The sequence below is a fragment of the Ruditapes philippinarum genome, unplaced genomic scaffold, assembly GCF_026571515.1.
Source record: "Ruditapes philippinarum isolate M1 unplaced genomic scaffold, ASM2657151v2 ctg6639_1_1_1_1, whole genome shotgun sequence".
Taxonomy (NCBI): Eukaryota; Metazoa; Mollusca; class Bivalvia; order Venerida; family Veneridae; genus Ruditapes; species Ruditapes philippinarum.
This window is the reverse complement of record NW_026866494.1, coordinates 65,759-84,134: the sequence shown is the minus strand read 5'-3', so window position 1 is coordinate 84,134 and position 18,376 is coordinate 65,759. Positions and strand designations below refer to the sequence as shown.

The following is an 18,376-nucleotide window of genomic DNA, read 5'->3' as shown; positions in this document are numbered from 1 at the left end:
ACTGTTCATAACGATGATAGCATCACTGGTCGGTGAGATTTTAGATGTCAATCGTACACTGGCATGAACGTGAAACCAAACAGATTCATCGACCTTTTGTAAACTAGCCGAGTGCGACAGCTTCCTGAATTCATATATATGTAAGCTTATGTGTTATAACCTTCAAAAATACAGCAATGAGGAGCTAGAGATTTACCCTCAGAAACTATTACCGTATTCTAAACAAGGAACTGTAAATTGGGTGTAAGGGTGTAATATATTACTTGTCGGTATAGTTTCAACTTCTGTTATATCCATTGCGACATTTATTTCTATTGTAGGATCTAAAGATGCCCATATCAACTCGATTCGTGTAGAACAATGTGACAAAGAACCGTGTGTAGTACATAAAGGTGCAGACTATACGGTGCAAGTTAACTTTACAACAAGTAAGCATACTTTAACACAATCATTTTTCCTAGCAACATACAACTTTGAAATTTAAAAAAAAAAGAAGAAAAAATATTACAGTGAGCATTTTGGTGAAATAGTAACTCATGCAACGCCAAATACATGTATATTTGATTATGATGTTTTATGATTTTTTTGATAATTCCAGCACGAGATATTAATGAGGCCCACAATGTGTTACACGGTGGACTAGGATTTCTTCAAGTTCCATTTCCATTAACTCCAGAGAATGCTTGTATTAAAAGTGTAACATGTCCGATGATTGCTGGAAACACATATATCTATAGACAAACAATGACATGCCCCTCATTTGCTCCAAGTGTAAGTATTTGGTATATATATTTATATTGCTGTAAATATGTAAGTTTGTTTTCCTGACTCGTACAAATACGCATTTTTAAGTTAAACGGAAATAAAAGAAAGTTTACGAAGTTCATTGCGGACTTACTTAGTTACAAATGTGGTTTGATTAATTAAACGAAGTCAGTCCGCTATAACACCAATGCTATATCTCCGTAGTAATAAATGTTAAATTAATTGTAGAACATAAAATTATGTCATATGTCGAAAGAAAAAAAACTTTGAATTTATGGGAAAGTAAAAAAATTTTTTGGGGAAATACTTTATAAATTGAAAAAAAATTTTTTTTAATATTTAAAAAACACAATCTTGGGCCCCAAAAGGGCAAAAAATTATTATCTGCATGAAACACAGTATTATTTAAGAGTCTACTTCATGTATTCGCAAGGAAGGTACAAGTTAAAAATATAGGCTCCCAAGAAAAGTACAGTGATCGAAAGTAACATGGTCTTCTAATCGAAAGACAGGATGACCATTCTACTGTGTGTAAAACTAATTAATGTGGTAGCAGATATCTGCCATTTCACGTGCCGATACATTTTAGGCGAAATAACGATAATTTGATAACATATGGCGTGTCTTCGTGTCGTCTCCTTCAAAAGTTGACTCCTTAGACTTTTGACAGGCGAAGACACGAAATGGAAGAAATCAGCCACAATAAATGCCGGTGTCCAACTTTGCAATCCTAATGGTCCGTATCTTTCTTTTTACAGTTAAAAGTTACCGCAAGATGGGAGTTAAAAGATGAGCATGGTGCTGATATATTCTGCTTCGCTACTGGATTAAGTATTATTAGTTAATAAGCAATGAAACTTTGAAACATTATACAATTGTTACAAATAGAAAATATAATATTGCTTGTCCAGTGTATTGTTCACTTATATCCTTCTTCACAAAAAATCTGGCATGAAAGTGAAGAAAAAACGTTTATGCTTAAAAGTGTAAACCTATTGCTGTCAATTAAAATTGATTCATGGCAATGCACATAGCGCATTACTTTAAAATGCAACACATAATGCAATAGAAAGAGTGTCAACTTTTGTTAAACAGACAAAGCAATTATTACAATCAATTAAATCAATGAAATCAAAACGAAGGAGCTTTTCGGAATGCCTTACTGGCATGTATCATGCGGTGGAGAGATGATCCTGGAAGTAGAGTTATATTTTGTTACGTGACTACAAACATTTGTATTATTTAATCAACTAATAATGTAAATGAAGGCACTTATATTATAACGAATTTGATTTTATATATAAATACTGTTTTAAGGTTATATATTTACAACTATTTGAATTGTATACGACCGTTTGGTCTTGTTTTAAACTTGTAAAATCAAACACGCAAATTGACTACTGTTCCGACCCCAAATTTGGACACTTCATTAAAATTTAACCTTACAAGCCTTTAAATTACAGCTGAACCTGTTCTTATTTTGTGACGTCCAACAAATACACCGACCGTCGTTTGACCGCCAATTTTCAGACTGGTTTCTATATTTCAGTCGACAGTCACGTGTAAATAGACATTTAAGTAAGTTATCAAATAAACCATTATCTTTATCTTAAATGGCTGAAAATTTTGCATACTATGAAAATCTTCCGTTGTTACGATAGGCAAACGTATATGGTTTAATTTTAGAGGTAATTTAACACCTTATAAACAAACGGGGATATAACAGTTCAGTTGATGCAATTGGTAAATGACAAAGAAAAGAGACCGAAAATGCCATTCTTACATTATTTTAATTATCATTAACAGTATATCTACAAATGATTAAAATTAAAATGAAACTTCTAAATACATTTTGGTTGAAAATAAAAAAAGAGAAAATACGTTTCACAAAAGGTATACTGCAAGCCACACGTACAGCCAAATCTGTATAATGAGCCGAGCTAAATCAAGCAGGTTTTTTTTCCAACAATCCCGGAAAAAGTTTCTTTACATGGTATTTCGGAAGAACTCGGTTGAATCTTTAAGACTATAAGCAGCTGCCTGGATTGTGAAGACAAGCACGGAGAAATGGTGCTGAAGTTCCCGTATAAAATCAGGGTTGTCGGGTTCTTGACGTAGCTTGTATATAGCGTCTTGCATCCCCGGAAAACTTGCCTCGGGAATTGCGCTGTTTTGCGGCGTGGAGTGAATCAAATGTCTAAAAGTTAAAATACATATTACTTTATGTTTATTTGTTTTTGTTTTTGGGATTTTTGTTGTTTTTTTTTTGTTATGTTTTTGACTGTGTGTTTTTGTTGTTGTGGTTGTTGTTGTGGTTGGTTGTTTGTTTGTTTGTTTCTTAAGTTACACCGACATTACTACACGAATACCTGTATAAATGTTTGTAACTTTAAATGAACATACCAAAATATATCATTTTACATAAACGTGTGCAAGGGCAGGGTACCATAATTGATTTCACTGCTTAATAACTTCATTAAAAATAAACTTTCAAATCGCCAATAAATTTCTAAAATCTAATACATAATTTTGGTAATATTTCACAGTACAACAGTCAATTTCTTATTCAATTTGGCTCAAAATTCATCTAGAGGTAAAAGTCTTAGTCAGACAAATAGAATCATGGCAATAAAAAGATATAAATGAGCGGCGCCATGACAAAACCGACATAATGGGTTTGCGCCCAGCATGGATCCAGACCAGCCTGCGAATCCGCGCAGTCTGATCAGGATCCATGTTGTTCGCTATCAGTTTCTCTACTTGTAATAGGGTTGGTAAGCGAACAGCATGGATCCTGATCAGGCTGCGCGGATGCGCAGGCTGGTCTGGATCCATGCTGGTCGCAAACGCACTGTCTGGTTTTGTCGTGACGCGGCTCAAAATATATAATATTGGGTGTTTGTACCTGTAAAGCTGTGTCCGACCTGGCAAACTTGCTGGATCAAGAAACGTTCTCTCAAGTTGGATCATCTGGTCATTAATCCGCCTTACGTCGACGGGGCTTAAATATTAACAATCGTAACATGAAGCATCAAAGAATGGTATTGGCATAAAAACACTTCTTAATATAGGAACATCTTTTGGAAAAGGAATTTATATCTAAAAATCACGCAACTGCAAAATTATCCGCAGACAGCTCAATGAATGATGTCAAAAAGATCTATTGCTCGGATACGACAAAATAATATTTGCTTTAAGTCTATAATTTAGGTCAAGGCAAAGAACAATTCAGTCGATCATTGTAAATGGAGACCAAAATTTGGAGTTGTTTCACTTCAAGAATTGTTGGGCTCTGTTGCAATTAATTTAGGAATCTATAACAACTCTACAGTTTTCAAAAGTGTTCTGTGTTATTCTAAAGTACAGAAGAGCTTTACTTTTAAACGTTGATTATTATAAGCCTCGAAGTATGCTGAAATATGCTAGTCTCGATTTCTTATTTTTCATAGATAACAGTGTTTACAATATCCCAGGGGTAGCTGTGTATATTTCTTGCTTACTTGTTGGTATTAACATTGTTAGCAATTTTGTGAAAATTGACCGCTTCCTCTTTGTACAAGTCGATCACTCGATGGAGCTCAGCTGTAATTTAAAAATTTCAAAAAATTTACTAAAATAACTAAAAAGAAAACATGTTTCAAAATGTTCAGTACATTCTAAGGCCGTGTCTACACCTATTCAAGTTTCTTACATGTCACATTTAGATAAGCTAAATAAATGGCCCTTTCAATATTTAATCAGGCACAATTCTTACTGAAATGTCTAATTAAGATAGCCCAGGATTTATACCTTTGTCTTTGCAATACTATCATGTTTCTGTAAAATATGTGAATAAAAAAGCGGGAAAATGATGCAATTAGTTACGAGTAAAAAACAATGGAGTAAATGAAATTGAAATGTGTACATTCTTTTAAAATAATGGAAAATGTGAGAAAAATATTTTTGAGCTGATAAATTGATCATTTTAAAATCCATTTTGACTACTTGAAAAACTGATTTTTTTTTCTTTTCTTTTTCTTTTCTTTTTTTTTTTTTTTTTTTTTTTTTTTTTTTTTTTTTTTGCTCTTCTGTGTTTTTTTTTTTTGCTCTTCTGTGTATCAGTGTATTGATCTGTTCCTCTGACCAAGATATTGTATACATTTACTAAAATTTACGAATCAGTTACAAAAAAAGTCAGAAAATAATAAAAAAAACAACACTATCACACCTTCGGGGCACATGTTATGTGTCAAACCGGTGTTATCAGTGTCTTGACAGCCAAAAACTTGTAGAAAAATAGAACGTGTTCTAACTTTCTTGCAAGGAATTATCTTCTTGGATGTCACATAATTTCTCTTTAAAACTCATTTAAGTAGGGTGCACTATGGGGTACACTATGCAATACAAGAGAATATGATACTTGCATTCAAGACTTGGATAGGTGTAGACGGGCCCTAAAACAAATTATTACTTTGAAAAATCGAAACCGTAATTATAATAAAACGTTACAATATGTCAGAAAACAACAGACAACAGCCTAGTTTTTAACTGATCGGATTATGTACTAAACGGTAAGGTTTCGGGATCGAACCTTTCAGTATTTTCAAACACTACGATAAACTTACAAGTCACAGTCTCTCTTACTGTGTACCGAGAAATAATACCTCATGGCTTAGGTCAATTAAGTATGTCACCAAGATGAACATCTAGGTCAAGAGATAAAAACAGTATCCTTACTTATATTTATATTGTAGTCTATAATCTCCTGGGACGCATTTTTCTCCATGGCATAAGTATAATGCTCTAGAAACAGTCCGTAGTCGGACATATTGAAAGGTATAATCTTGGAGTCGGCAAGGTCCCTGAGAAGTTCGCCAGACATCTTCCCTATCGTAGAGTGTAACTGAAACAAATTACGACAAAGTTTTTCGTAAATTTCATCAACACTTAGGGGGCAGGGGACATATTCGAATGATGGCCCCGGTCAAATTTTTTTATAACTCAGACATGGTGTTTTGAAGGTACTGATAACTTCTGATATTTCTCTGTCATTGTAATTCTTTCTTGTTTGTGTGTAGGAAATGAGAAGTATTTTTGGGTTTTTACCCGAAACTAAGCATTTTGGTAGCTTTATATGTATTTCTGACTCTCCGAATGGAGGTGAAAAAGTTAAAAATCAAGCTTTGACAGTTGGCGCCAAACAAGTAAGAAATTTCAGATAAATTTTGTGAAAAATCTAAACGTATGACAGACACTTTATTGGTCATTTCTGAAAATGCCATAGCTTGCACTGCGTGTTACTGATATTTTTAAAGGAATCGGGCGGATTCTGGAGTATGCTGCACCTTCATGAAGATTGCCCATATTGGTATATTTTAGGTGTGATTTTGGCTGGGTGGGGGTAAATATAAATTGCTGTCAGTCATTTTTTGAAGGAGCAATGCATGCAAACTATTATTTTCTTCAATGTATGTCATATATCATTGAATAATCCTGTGCAACTGGTTATCTGCCTGTAAAACAGATTTTGAAATATTTGGAATTGTGTTTCTGGTCACACTGAAATACAAAATTGTTCATTTTTAGGTCCCCTGCCCCCTTACAAAGAACATGACGTATTTATTTGGTTAAAGTCGCCATTTTCTGTGCGATATTCATCACGATAATGCTTATGTTGCTGACAGTTTCGTTAACATTTACACAATTATACTGATATCCTGCAAAAGCGAAACTTGGCCACTAAAAGCCGAATTGACATTTTTGTTATTTTTAACTTTTATTTTAACAATAGTTTTTTATTAAATCCGTGTTTAAACAATGATTTTGTTATTTAACGAAATGAAAAAAGTGACGAGTCTTACATATTTTCTGCAAGGTTGAAAAACTGAAAAACATTTGTCAATACCTTTGGTAATAAGCAATGTCTTTGAGTATCAATTCAAGAAAGCATACAATGTACAGCATATAAAACTAAGAGACAACATTATGTCCATTGTAATTTTTCCAATAGATGTATTATCTTACAACAAATCCTGGATCAATCAGTTCATCTACGGCGTAGAAAGTCTCGTAACTCGTGTGGTAAAGAGGGTAAAACAGGATTCCCTCCCCTGCCTGCAAATATTAAAATTACAGCATTTTAGTTAAAGTCAATATATCAAAATATGTCATAATTATATAAGTATTGCGGGCCTTGAATCATTGTCAATGTGTAATATGATATTCAAATTTAAATGTCATTCCGACAATTTCACTGCCTGATTCTTTTTATCAAATAGTGTAATAAAATATCTGAAATGATATGCTTGATTTTATGAGTGCGAAATAAAACTATGCCTTCTACAAAGTAATGAACTAAGCATCTGCTTGAATCGTATGAAAATAAAACTTATGAACTTATTTTGTACATAAACAAAATGTAAACATGTGCTGTTTTCCAAAGAAACAACCCTTGTTACAGAAACAGCAATACAAAACAAAAATAATGAGATCAAAATAAGGATCAATTTAAGGACCAAGCTCAAAAATAGGATCAACTGTAAAATGCCCATATTTTTTATTTTAACAATAAATTCATTCTAAATTTTCATAAACATATTTATATGCGGGAATAACTAACGGAAACTCATGTATTCTTTGTAATTTACCATACTTACATAGTCTTGATCATATCGAAAGTCTGCACAAGGTATACCAGCTCGTATCTGAAACGTACCATAGTCACTACCAGCACCAGGAGAGCTGATTCTTTATCAAATTAAGAAATGAAATTTAAGCAGCGTCATGACAAAACCAACATAGTAGGATTGCGACAAGCATGGATCCAGACCAGCCTGCGCATGTTCGCTATCAGTTTCTCCACTTGTAATAGAGTTGGTAAGCCAACAGCATGGATCCTGATCAGACTGCGCGGATACGCAGGCTGGTCTGGATCCATGCTGGTCGCAATCCCACTATGTTGGTTTTGTCGTGACGCGGCTCAAATGAAATTTATAGATAAGTTGTAAACTTGTTTCAAGGTAAAAATATAAAAAAAAAATTCAAACAAGAATATTTTATATTTAACCTGCCATAAATTGATAGCTCGTTTAATTTCGTCAATTACAGACACTTCCGGTATTAAAAAATGCCCCTAAAAGAGGCCAGTCGGCATGTTTGTTGTATCTTTAGTCTTTCCGGTACAAATCTGGTCCTTGAAAGTCACAAAAAAGTAGCTAGGGTAAGGCCAATTCTAAATCGAGTTTATGGTGAATTGACTTATTACTGTTTTGTCCAAATTTTAATAGATTTGTTGCAATACCGATGAAATCGGTATTCTTTCTTACATGTCTAAATTGTTAATCTTCTGCTAACGAGTTTCGCCAACTTTTTTTTGTTGTCTTTGGTTTTCCAGCGCACCAACACAGTGTAGATCATATGGCACTTCCGGTATTAAAAATTGCCCTAAAAAAGGTCAGTCGGCATGTTTTTGTATGTTCTAATCTGGTCCTTGAAAGTCACAAAAAGTAGCAAGGTAAGGCCAATTCTAAATCGAGCTTAATATGATAAAATGACTCATTAACTAGCTGTTTTGTTCAAATTTTCATAGATTTGTTGCAATATAGCTGAAACCGATATTCCTTCTTACATGTCTAAATTGCTTATCTTCTGCTAACAAGTTTAGCCAATAATTGATTGTTTGGTTTGGTTTTACGGCGCACCAACACAATGTAGATCATAATTATGGCTTTAGCCAATACTAGTACTGTACAAAAATATTTTAAGCAGACGACAATAATTATAAATTCTAACAACTATATAACACAGATATGTTTGCTATTCTGTCGACGTCTGGGTCCGTGTAATATATTTCTCTTATCTCAAAGATATATGCAACCATTATAATTATACTTTGGAATATTAAGACTGGAACCATCCTCCGGGTTATTTAGCGTTCTCCTCGCCTTCCATGTGTCGTAAACCGTTGGGTGCTCGGTATCGCTCGTGTTTGGATTTGGAACCTGTAAATGACTACTAATGTTATTAACTAGCTTTATACTCGTACAAAACCATTTAGTCAAAAAAAATTGAATTAGTTTCTCTGTTAACATATTTCCCTGTTTACATTTTTTGGGCCCAGTCGTACATTTTATCACTAACTGGATGTACAGACAGATTCAATTCAATACTCGTCTACAGTACCCAGAGTGTAACATAATAAATATTTCTAACAATATCGATGTAATCTAAGTTTTATTTATGTACATGTACCATAAGTAGAAAGACATCGATGCTAGTTGCGTGCATTGACAAGCAGAGAGGTCATTAAGGACATGATTTTAAGGAACAAAGTCAAAAGACCCTGATATTTGTAGAAAGTACATAAGAAAGTTTGATCTTACCTTTTGTGCTGCTCGATACATGGCGGAGAAAACTGGAGGACTTCCAAGACCACGAATAGAATAATTTCCTGAATATACATCAAAACATTAACCAGCATTGTTATACCCTAAAACCTGCTGAATTTATATAATGGCCATATCCTGCTTTAAATTTGGAACGTCCAATTAGGATGTAAGTTTTACGATACAAAATGTTAGCGACATAAAACATCGCCTATTTTCGTATAGTAACTTCGGATTATGGGCCTCGTGCGTAGAACATGAATACATACAATGCAATTTGTCCAGGTTAAAAGGCAGTGTTCGTTTGCCAGAAAGTACAGAAAGTAACTAGTGGTAAAGGTTTTTCACGTCAGGTTCGAACAGAATAAGGATTAAAATTTGACAAAATGGTGACTAAATTTGTATTTATAATCAAGGTTGATTATCTTTAATAAGGAGATAGTATATCAAAGACAATTGCTAACATACCAAAATGTAAAATTGCAAGGAGTTATTCCCAAAAAATAAAAGAGAAATGTTAAAAAGGCAAGGTTTGTTTGTTTCATTTTACGCCTTTTCCCAACAGTATTTCATAGTTTCCTAACCATCGTTCCTGGAGAGGTAACTGGAATAGAAGTCATCGACTCTAACCCCTCGGCCACAAAGGCGGTTAAAAAAGCAAGGTATTCTTGCGTTGATGCTCCTGCTCTATAGGTGCTTAAAGGGTTAATTTCACTTACAAATCCAGTTCACAAGCACTTAAGAATTTAAGATAATAAAAGATAGTAACTGAAGAACATAATCGTTATGGTTGCTCATTAATTTATAATACATGTCAATGTATTTATTTTGTGGTTTTGGTCAAATAATTGAATCTATTTATTTCGTATTAATGTATGTACTGACCAGTGACTGCTATGTCCATATTAATGTACGCCACAGATCGGAAATCTAGCACATTGCTGTTTTCCTGAAAGTACATGTATTTCTTTTAATAAGTAAATGTCACTTATAACCCATGTTATATATGTATAAGATATTAAGGTAAATGAAGCATAATTATAAAAAAGTTAGGTCTAAGTTTCCCTGGCATGACAGAAGTTTTGCTACTGTATAGGTAACACGTAATATGAATGGATCCATGTTTTACTGTTCAGTTACCAAAGAATCTTCAAATAAAGTTCCAATTGACACACAGTGTCAATAAAAGCGCATATTGTCACCAAGCAGCTGATAAAAATTAATAAATAGTAGAAATCAATTATAAAATTAAATCTAAAAAGAAAAAAGCCATGAAGTCACCTCGATCCATTCTGTCGAGCCAATGAGCCCAAATTCTTCTGCTCCCCAGCTACAAAATATAATAGAACGACGGGGCCTCCATTTACCTTAAAACAGAAACGAACATTATTGAGCTAGCTAAATTAAATAAGAAATGATGAAATATATATATTATTACTACAACTATTTTTATTAATTTGATATCTCATAACAATCATGGTCTCGAAAATATCAATCCCCAGCCAAAAGTTTTCGTACAATAGACCAAAAGTCTTTAGTCAAAGAACCATCACTCCATACAAACTATTTGAAATTTACAGCACATTTGTATTTGCAGACTAGGAGTGAAATAGTTCTATCGTACATCCAGGAAATATCAAATTTGTCAGCCTATAAAATTCTTATTACAGTAAGTGAGTGTTATCTACAACTATGCTCTTTTTAAAATAATTTACCCTCCTTGACAAGTTGTCCTAGTACCCGTGATAACTCCATCATTGTAGCTGTACCACTTGAAGGGTCGATGGCTCCTAAAACCCAGGAATCCCTATGGTTACCAAGCATTACGTACCGATCTGAAATAATGCTGACGTTTTATTGTACAGTGCTGATATTCCTAAGAATTTTCAAAAACAGACTGATATGTAATAGACCTTATACAGCATGAAATGTATGACATTTTTTTCAGTTATTGGTCTACAATGTACACATTTTTTCCATAAGTATTTCAAATATTGATAAGAAAATATATATGTTTCATTTTGATATTCTTATAACATACTGCTTGAAAAAAAGGTGTTAATACAATTGTAATTTTGTAAGAACATCTATATGATGAACAATTATATTTTGTTTTCTGCTATACAAATATGTTGGATCATGTATCTCACACTTGCTAACAACATCCTAATACATTTCTTCCGTAGTTTTTTTGTTAGACCAATTCATTTTTTAATTATTTTATAGAACTGATTTACAGAAAATACCTGGCTCTACCTCTCCTCGTATCATTCCAAATGCATTGTAAGAAATTCTCCGTTCATTTCTTGTGTGTACACTTAGCTCTAACATTCTGAAATGAAAAAACAAAAACTGCCTTTAACGCTCAAGAAATTTTTCAATGTATTGAATCAGTGAGTTTATTCTTTTTTCAATGTATTGAATCGGTGAGTTTATTCTGGTGAAGTAGATAGCTTTACCAAACTTTAAACCTGAAGAACAGTTCTTTAAACTAATGTTATTTATCAGAAAGAATATTTTTTTATTTCTTTAGAAAGGGCAAATATGAGTTTCATCATGTTTAAATTGTGGTTTTTAGAGCATGCTACATGCTTTGTACCTGATAAAAGTAGCGCTAAATGTAAAATTATTTGTCATAAAAATAACAAAATGTAAGCAAACTAGTATTTTGACTCCCAAACAAAATACTAAATTACTATAACTGTAGTAATTGCCAAAACAGCAACAGAAGAAAAAGAAGGTTCTTTTAGTTAATGAGTAACTTTTTGGAAACTATCAAAGTAATTGAAAAATAAAAATCTTCTGAGAAATGAAAATTAAAGCATTTATAGGGTATAACGGTCCTTTAATAGAAATAATACACCTATAAATAGTTTTAGTATTGGCATGACTATTTTTATTTTTTAGTTTTTTTTCAGTTTTCTGTCTGTCGGTCAAAACAAATTCCCAAATATCCGTTTGAGAAGCAGTTCTGTAAAGTTTTAAAACATATCAATCAGTTTTATATATATATATATATATTTGTTAGAATTAGAATTTGATCTATGAAACAAAATAAACAAAAATATTACAATGAAGAGTCGTTAAAGCCAGGACCAATTTTGTACGAGGTCTGGTTCAAGAGTCGTCCAGTCCAACCACTTGGCGCATCTTCCCCGCCCATCATCCTGCAATATGAAATAAACATTATGATTAAATAATTGATCTTCACGTACTTATCGTATTAAAAAAATGATGAAACTAAAACAAAAATAGTCAAAGGGTTTAAGGAATATTAGCTTTCTAATACTTTTTTTCATTTACTTTAATAATCAATTTTGCAGTTTGTTAATATTTTATCCTTGTATATTTGTTTGTTTTTTTGTTTTGTTTTTTTGTTGATTTTCTTCTCATTTCATTTGTACAAATATTGTGATACGTAACGCGCACATACATGTCATATAACCTACCCCATCTACTGTACTGTAGCATATCAACATTACTTACTTTCTTTTAAATAATATCTTTTTCTTTTATTGTAAAAAAATTTTCTTTGTTTTAAATACATTGTATTAATATAAGGATTATTCATAGCAATGGATATATGACCACTGTAACTGAAGTTTAAAATGAAAAAAAAAATGTTTAAAAAAATAAAACATCCTTTCTAATGGAAAGGATTTTTTTTTTTTTGATTATTTTTTTAGAAACAATTTTATTAATATATATTTTTTTTTCGCTTTAAACTCGAGTTTTCCTGTGAAATGATCTTACTCTAGAAAGTTTCTCAGCAAACTGAAATCCTATCGGCATGGCAGGTATCATAGGTAGTTGTGACTCTTCGTCCGTCTCATCATACCTATATGCTGACGCTTAAAATACATTGTATATATACTGAAATCTCGTATACTCTCGTACTTTAACCCATTACTTCATATACACGCATTTTAACGCCTCCCCCCCCCCCCTCTTTTTGTTGTCTCAAATGGTGAAAAAATGCATTATTAGGCCCTTAACACTTGTTTTTGTTTGCGAAATGTTGTTAAAAAAAGTGACCACTTTTTCGGCGCGGCCCCCCAACCAAAAGATACATCAGGGGGTTGCCAGAAGGGGGATGTTCCCCCTTCTGTTTGGGGGGTTTGAAGGGGGGGCGGAGTCCCCCTCATCGCCAAGAGAATTTTGGACTTGTGAGAGGCTATAAATAACCCCAGATTGATCATAAGGTAACGTGTAACCAACACTGAAAAGCATTTGACTCTATCTCAATCCATTGAGAAGTTGCAGCACTTTGAAATCAATTATAATGGAAAAAATCAACGCAAAATAGTGATTTTTGGCAATTTTGAGATGTCCCCTCGTTGCCACGGTAACAGAAAATTTAAGCCAGAGCATGTTGTTGCAAGCGCAATGGTCCAGTCAACATTTGTGCCAAGTTTGATTAGTGTTGAAGCACTTTTAGTATTATAGCAATTTGAACTTGTAACGGGAGACTTTTCAATGAAAACAGCCATTTTTCACAAAATGCTCATGAAGTTATGGGTTAATAGTACCGCGAAAGCATATAACAGGTTTTAAAATGTCGATTTATTTCATACTAAAAGGAAATAGTTTTGCTCAATGTACATACTTTTTTGTTTATTCATATGGTCAGTGTTATAGAAACAACAATAGCACCTAAAGATTGTAAATCGTAAGATTTCCATCGCAATGATTTGTATCTTTATATCATTTTAGTAATTTTACTTTTTAATTTAACTTGAATTTTATATCATTAAGATGTATATTTACAAGTAAACAACTGTTTTTAAATGATAACATATTTCTCCTTTTTGATGATAATCTATAAAGTGCAATTTTATCACTTATAAATATTCTGTATTAATGACTGATCGATTGATCGACCGACCAACCGACCGATTGATTGAATGAATGATTGATTGATTGATTGTTATATAGCTATAACAGAGTAATATTTTGTGTAGTTTTACCAATGGCAGGATACCCGGGAGTTAGTGGATCACCGGTCCCCCTAAATATGCTGCCACGAGAGGTCGCTGTTGGCGGTATCCATACAGAATCCGGGTAATAATCGTCCGATACCCAAGGAGCAATGTAATCTGCGGGGTCTGAATACAGGATCACACCTATAGCACCTCTGTCCTCGGCTCGTTTTACCTTGCAATGGAAACATCACAATTTCGTTATAAATTTTAAGCCAGATAAAATGAACCTTAAAAGTTGGATAATCGACTATAAAATCACATATGTACTGTAAATACTTTTCGTTCATATACACATTTCAATTTTACTTTCTATAATGATACAACACTTAATTTATATAATTTTGATAAGAAAAAAATCTTTTTACATAATCCAACGAACATGTATGATATTTTATTATACATAAATAACAAATAGCATGTTATGCACTGGCAACAAGATTGTTTGAAAAATCATATGATGTTTTAGCAAATATGAAATCCTGTACCGAAATATAACTACATGTATTTTCTCAATTTCAGATGTTTTAAGTTATGAACAAAAATGTTGTTTGAGAAAATAAAATCAAAATACATAATCTGTGTAAATATATCTTTGTTATCAAACACCTACACCTAATAATCATACTTAAGTGGAACTAAATTTCTATGGAAGAATAATATCTTATACTAGTAACAAATTATATAATAACAACCTTTCCAGAGCGACCACCTTTACCATATCGTGCTAAAACAATGCACCTACTGACATCAACTTTATTTGCCTCTAGGTAATCAAAGTCCTCCGTCCGCGCATAATTTACATAAACTATGCGTCCCTGATTTATAAAAAAATATATATGTATATAACATCAGTTAACATAAAAATGTAAGTCGGGGATACAACCCGTATCCAAATTTTAAGGTAATTTTAGGTTAAATTAAAGTTACTGTTTGTTGTTGTTAGCGTTTTCAAATAACCAGATTTCATATTGTGTTCTCGTGCAAATCTTCTATAAAAGTAGGTAGATCTTGCTTGGGACTTGGGATATTCTATTTGGCCCAGTAACACAGACGGTCGGTCCCCAATCGGTCATTAAATTTTAAATTTACTCGCTGTTATGATCGGTTGTCATGCGTGATTTTATTTCTGGTTTTCTGTGTAAACGGCCATCGGTGACAAAAAGCAAACCTAAACGGGAATGGGTCGATGATTGAATGCTGAAATACTTTTGGTTTTTATCGTTTGTAAATCGGAGCTATAAATCGGGCGTAACGCTGATTAATCGGTGTTTGATAGCTAGTCATCAGTGGTTAAACACTTTCCGTCAGATATGGCCGGTGATTCATATTTGGTTATCTTTGTCCGATCGGTGATATCGGTGATTAAGAGCTTGCACATCTCGTGGTAAAGGTTGCCGTCGGTTATTTTTAAAATATTTTCACCGATCGAGAATTTTAAACGTGTTTAATAATCCCAATCGGTAATTTTTCACCGATGAAACTTATCTTTCCCCATTAGCAGTTGATAGGTGGAAAACAGGTGACCAATAGGTGATATCGGTGATAAATACGTTGCCATCGGTTCACTCCATAATTTGACTAAAAAAACTACCGATCAACCACCGATGGCTCTGTGTAACTGGGGTGTAACACTACAATATCTATAAGATAAAAATGTTTTAAAGTAACTGAAACTGTGTTTGGAATGACTCGCGATTAAAAACAAGAGAATGAACAGATGTCATACTTAAGATTACAAAGATTTATAGTCAACTTGATGAATATCATTATAAATATATGGTATTCACTGACGAGCTTGTTGATTTACAAGCAAAATTTAGGAGTTAAGTGCGACATTTGACATTTAGATGTTTACACATAGCTCACAGCTCACTTGACGTTCACGTTTATTGCCACACGAAATGGTATATGACAGGATACCCACATTTTTGAACAAGTTAGTAATAGAAAGAGCATCGAAACACGAGGCTATCTGATTTGTACGAGTATAAATCATATTGACGAGTGTTTTTCTATCCTTTCTCTTTTGTATAAAAACACGTTCCCTGTCGTTACAATATTAAACCCCAGAAAAAAGGAATCAAAGTACGAGCATTAGACTATGATTTTTCTATCGATATCCCTTTCCCTGTCGTCAAAATGAGTTAACCCCAGAAATATGAGCAAAACAATGGATATGCTCTGGTGTGCGGGTAACTAATACGTGCGTGTATATGTATACGATTTAACTCTGACAAATTTTGACTAGAAAGGTCCCCAAACTATGATTGCTTAAAATGTATAGACTAACGTCATGCCGGAATGTGAATCTGAAAAAGGGGAATCTCCTCTAGGGCAAATTTAAACAAAGCAAATATTTAGTTTATACAGATTTGTATCTTTCAGTTCTTAAGATTACCTGGAACAAACAAGTACCGAGCAATGTGTGTAAAGGTATTTGCTAACAAAATCAATGGCTTGTCCTGGTCTGGGTAAAGTCTACGTAGCTACAGATCCGGAGATTACTTGCCCGACGAGTTATCCATTTGGTCTTTGTCAAATAGTTTGCAGACATTAATTTTTCAGACTCGGTTAATTGGTCTGTTCAAGAGAGAAAGTGTTATGTGCAACCACCAACACTAGTAATGGAATCATCTGATATCGAAGCAACAGAAAAAAAACATTAGATCAACAACACATTAACGATTAAAAAACAAGAATGTTATTATCACACAATATGCCCATTACAAGTGCTCTAGTTTCATAAAAGTGAACGTTTAGAGTAAAATATCTTAATTCATGGGGACTAAAGGGCTCATTTTCATTTTCTTATCTGACCTTGGATATTTGCATGTGCCAATATAAATGCACAGCAAATTGTTCAAAATGTAGAAAAGTTCTATAGAAATCCTTCAATGCAAGTAGAAGTTTCGCTAGGGACAAGCAAATAAGTTAACCTTTGACCTCTAAGTTTAACCTTGACCTTTGACCAGGAAATCTAGTTCATGTGCTAATGGTGCACATGTTAATGGTGGTTAATGGTGGCTAAGGGCGATCTTTTAATAAGTGCCGTTTCTTTTTTCAAACAGGCGTATAAAAAGAACCTTACCTGGACTGTTCCATTCCCAGAGTATCCGAGATACGGAAAAGGAAAATCCCAAGGTTTTTCTTCACTTGTCAAATTAAGCTCGTTATCTGGAGACTGCAGCACTATTTCTGACGTCGAATTTAAAACTTTAAGAAGATTAGGTTTGACGTCATCTGGGTAAGACAGTAATATGTCATACGGTGTTGTTTCAGCGACATCTAGGCCGACGTCCAACCAGAATTTTCGAATATCGTTTGCTTGTTCGAAGTCACGAGCTGTACCTGCTACATGTGGACTACTTACCAGGTTCCTAAAATAGTTATCAGTGTGATTGTACAGAGAAAATGTCAAAATGAACACGTTTAAACAGCTCGAATTGAATACGTGCGTAACCTCCACTACCTACTGGGTCAAGAGAAAACTGTTGTTCACAACAATTATGGACGGTTCGTTCAATTAGATTCTCTTTATCATTAAGTATGATTTTACTATTCATCGGTTTGTGATTTCTTTATTTTCTATTCTAAAATTCAAGTTGGAAAAAAACATTATTTTCGACCAAACGTACACTTTCAAAACAATCTAGTTAGTATTGTTTAAGCAATTAATGTTGAGAAAATTTAGTTTGTTGAATAATAAATCAACATAACCATATACAGTAAAGATGAAAACGACGAGCAACGTACTGTTGTTGTTTTCTTTTTAATTTAAAACACACAAACCTAAGATTCTCCCGAATCCTTTCTGCATTTAGTTCTTTCAAAATCCAATCACTCACAGTCGGGTCAGCGTCTCTTACAATCGCTTCCGGTACTCCCGGAAGAAAAACGCCATCACCACTATGTGTACCTTCTTTTGAAGAATTGGAATCTTTTTCTATTCCGAAATGACCAATTAAAAGTCCGATAACAAAGGAAATACACAGTACTAACACTACCACAATGATGTGCCTATAGGATTTTGTTTTTTTATTACCCTCATCAGTATCAGAAAAATTAAAAAATTTCCTAGACATTTTGTTAATTTAGAATCACCTGTTTGGGAGGAAGAACATGGCATTAATGTATTGAAGCAAATTATTGTGTGTGTAGGAGCACATATACAAATATTCAGGAAGTGTTCAAGTGTCATTAAGTTGTAAAATTGTTCAAGTTTACGACTGTGTGTGCTATTGGTTTGAGGTTTTTAGTATTAATCTT

The 18,376-nt window shown here is 33.4% G+C and overlaps 2 protein-coding genes across 2 annotated transcripts; one reads left to right on the top strand and one right to left on the bottom strand.

Moving 5' to 3' along the window:
• Nucleotides 1-248: 248 nt before the first annotated feature.
• LOC132732646 (NPC intracellular cholesterol transporter 2-like) lies at nt 249-1,667 on the top strand (the record flags this gene model as incomplete). Its single annotated transcript, XM_060719118.1, has 3 exons — nt 249-428; nt 599-771; nt 1,524-1,667. Coding segments are annotated over 3 exons (440 nt in total), but the record flags the coding sequence as incomplete, so codon positions are not given.
• Nucleotides 1,668-2,542: 875 nt separating this feature from the next.
• Nucleotides 2,543-18,250, bottom strand: LOC132732651 (N-acetylated-alpha-linked acidic dipeptidase 2-like). Its single transcript, XM_060719122.1, has 19 exons — nt 17,900-18,250; nt 17,199-17,487; nt 14,803-14,925; nt 14,096-14,282; nt 12,882-12,979; nt 12,562-12,590; nt 12,200-12,295; nt 11,375-11,460; nt 10,844-10,963; nt 10,410-10,495; nt 10,014-10,077; nt 9,126-9,193; nt 8,635-8,744; nt 7,401-7,491; nt 6,769-6,858; nt 5,482-5,647; nt 4,266-4,347; nt 3,671-3,766; nt 2,543-2,962 (listed from the first exon to the last, which is right to left on the bottom strand). The coding sequence occupies exons 1-19, from the start codon at nt 18,190-18,192 to the stop codon at nt 2,752-2,754; spliced, it is 2,385 nt and encodes a 794-aa protein (XP_060575105.1). The 5' UTR covers nt 18,193-18,250; the 3' UTR covers nt 2,543-2,751.
• Between the last annotated feature and the right edge of the window lie 126 nt (nt 18,251-18,376).

What these genes read in the sequence shown, in the direction of transcription:
- LOC132732651 (XM_060719122.1), bottom strand. Translation starts at nt 18,192, where the DNA reads ATGTCTAGGAAATTTTTTAATTTTTCTGATACTGATGAGGGTAATAAA. An exon ending in TGTATCGAGCAGCACAAAAG is followed by an intron (nt 8,745 to 9,125) that starts GTAAGATCAAAC and finishes AGTCATTTACAG; the next exon opens with GTTCCAAATCCAAACACGAG. An exon ending in AACAATGTTAATACCAACAA is followed by an intron (nt 3,767 to 4,265) that starts GTAAGCAAGAAA and finishes TTAATATTTAAG; the next exon opens with CCCCGTCGACGTAAGGCGGA.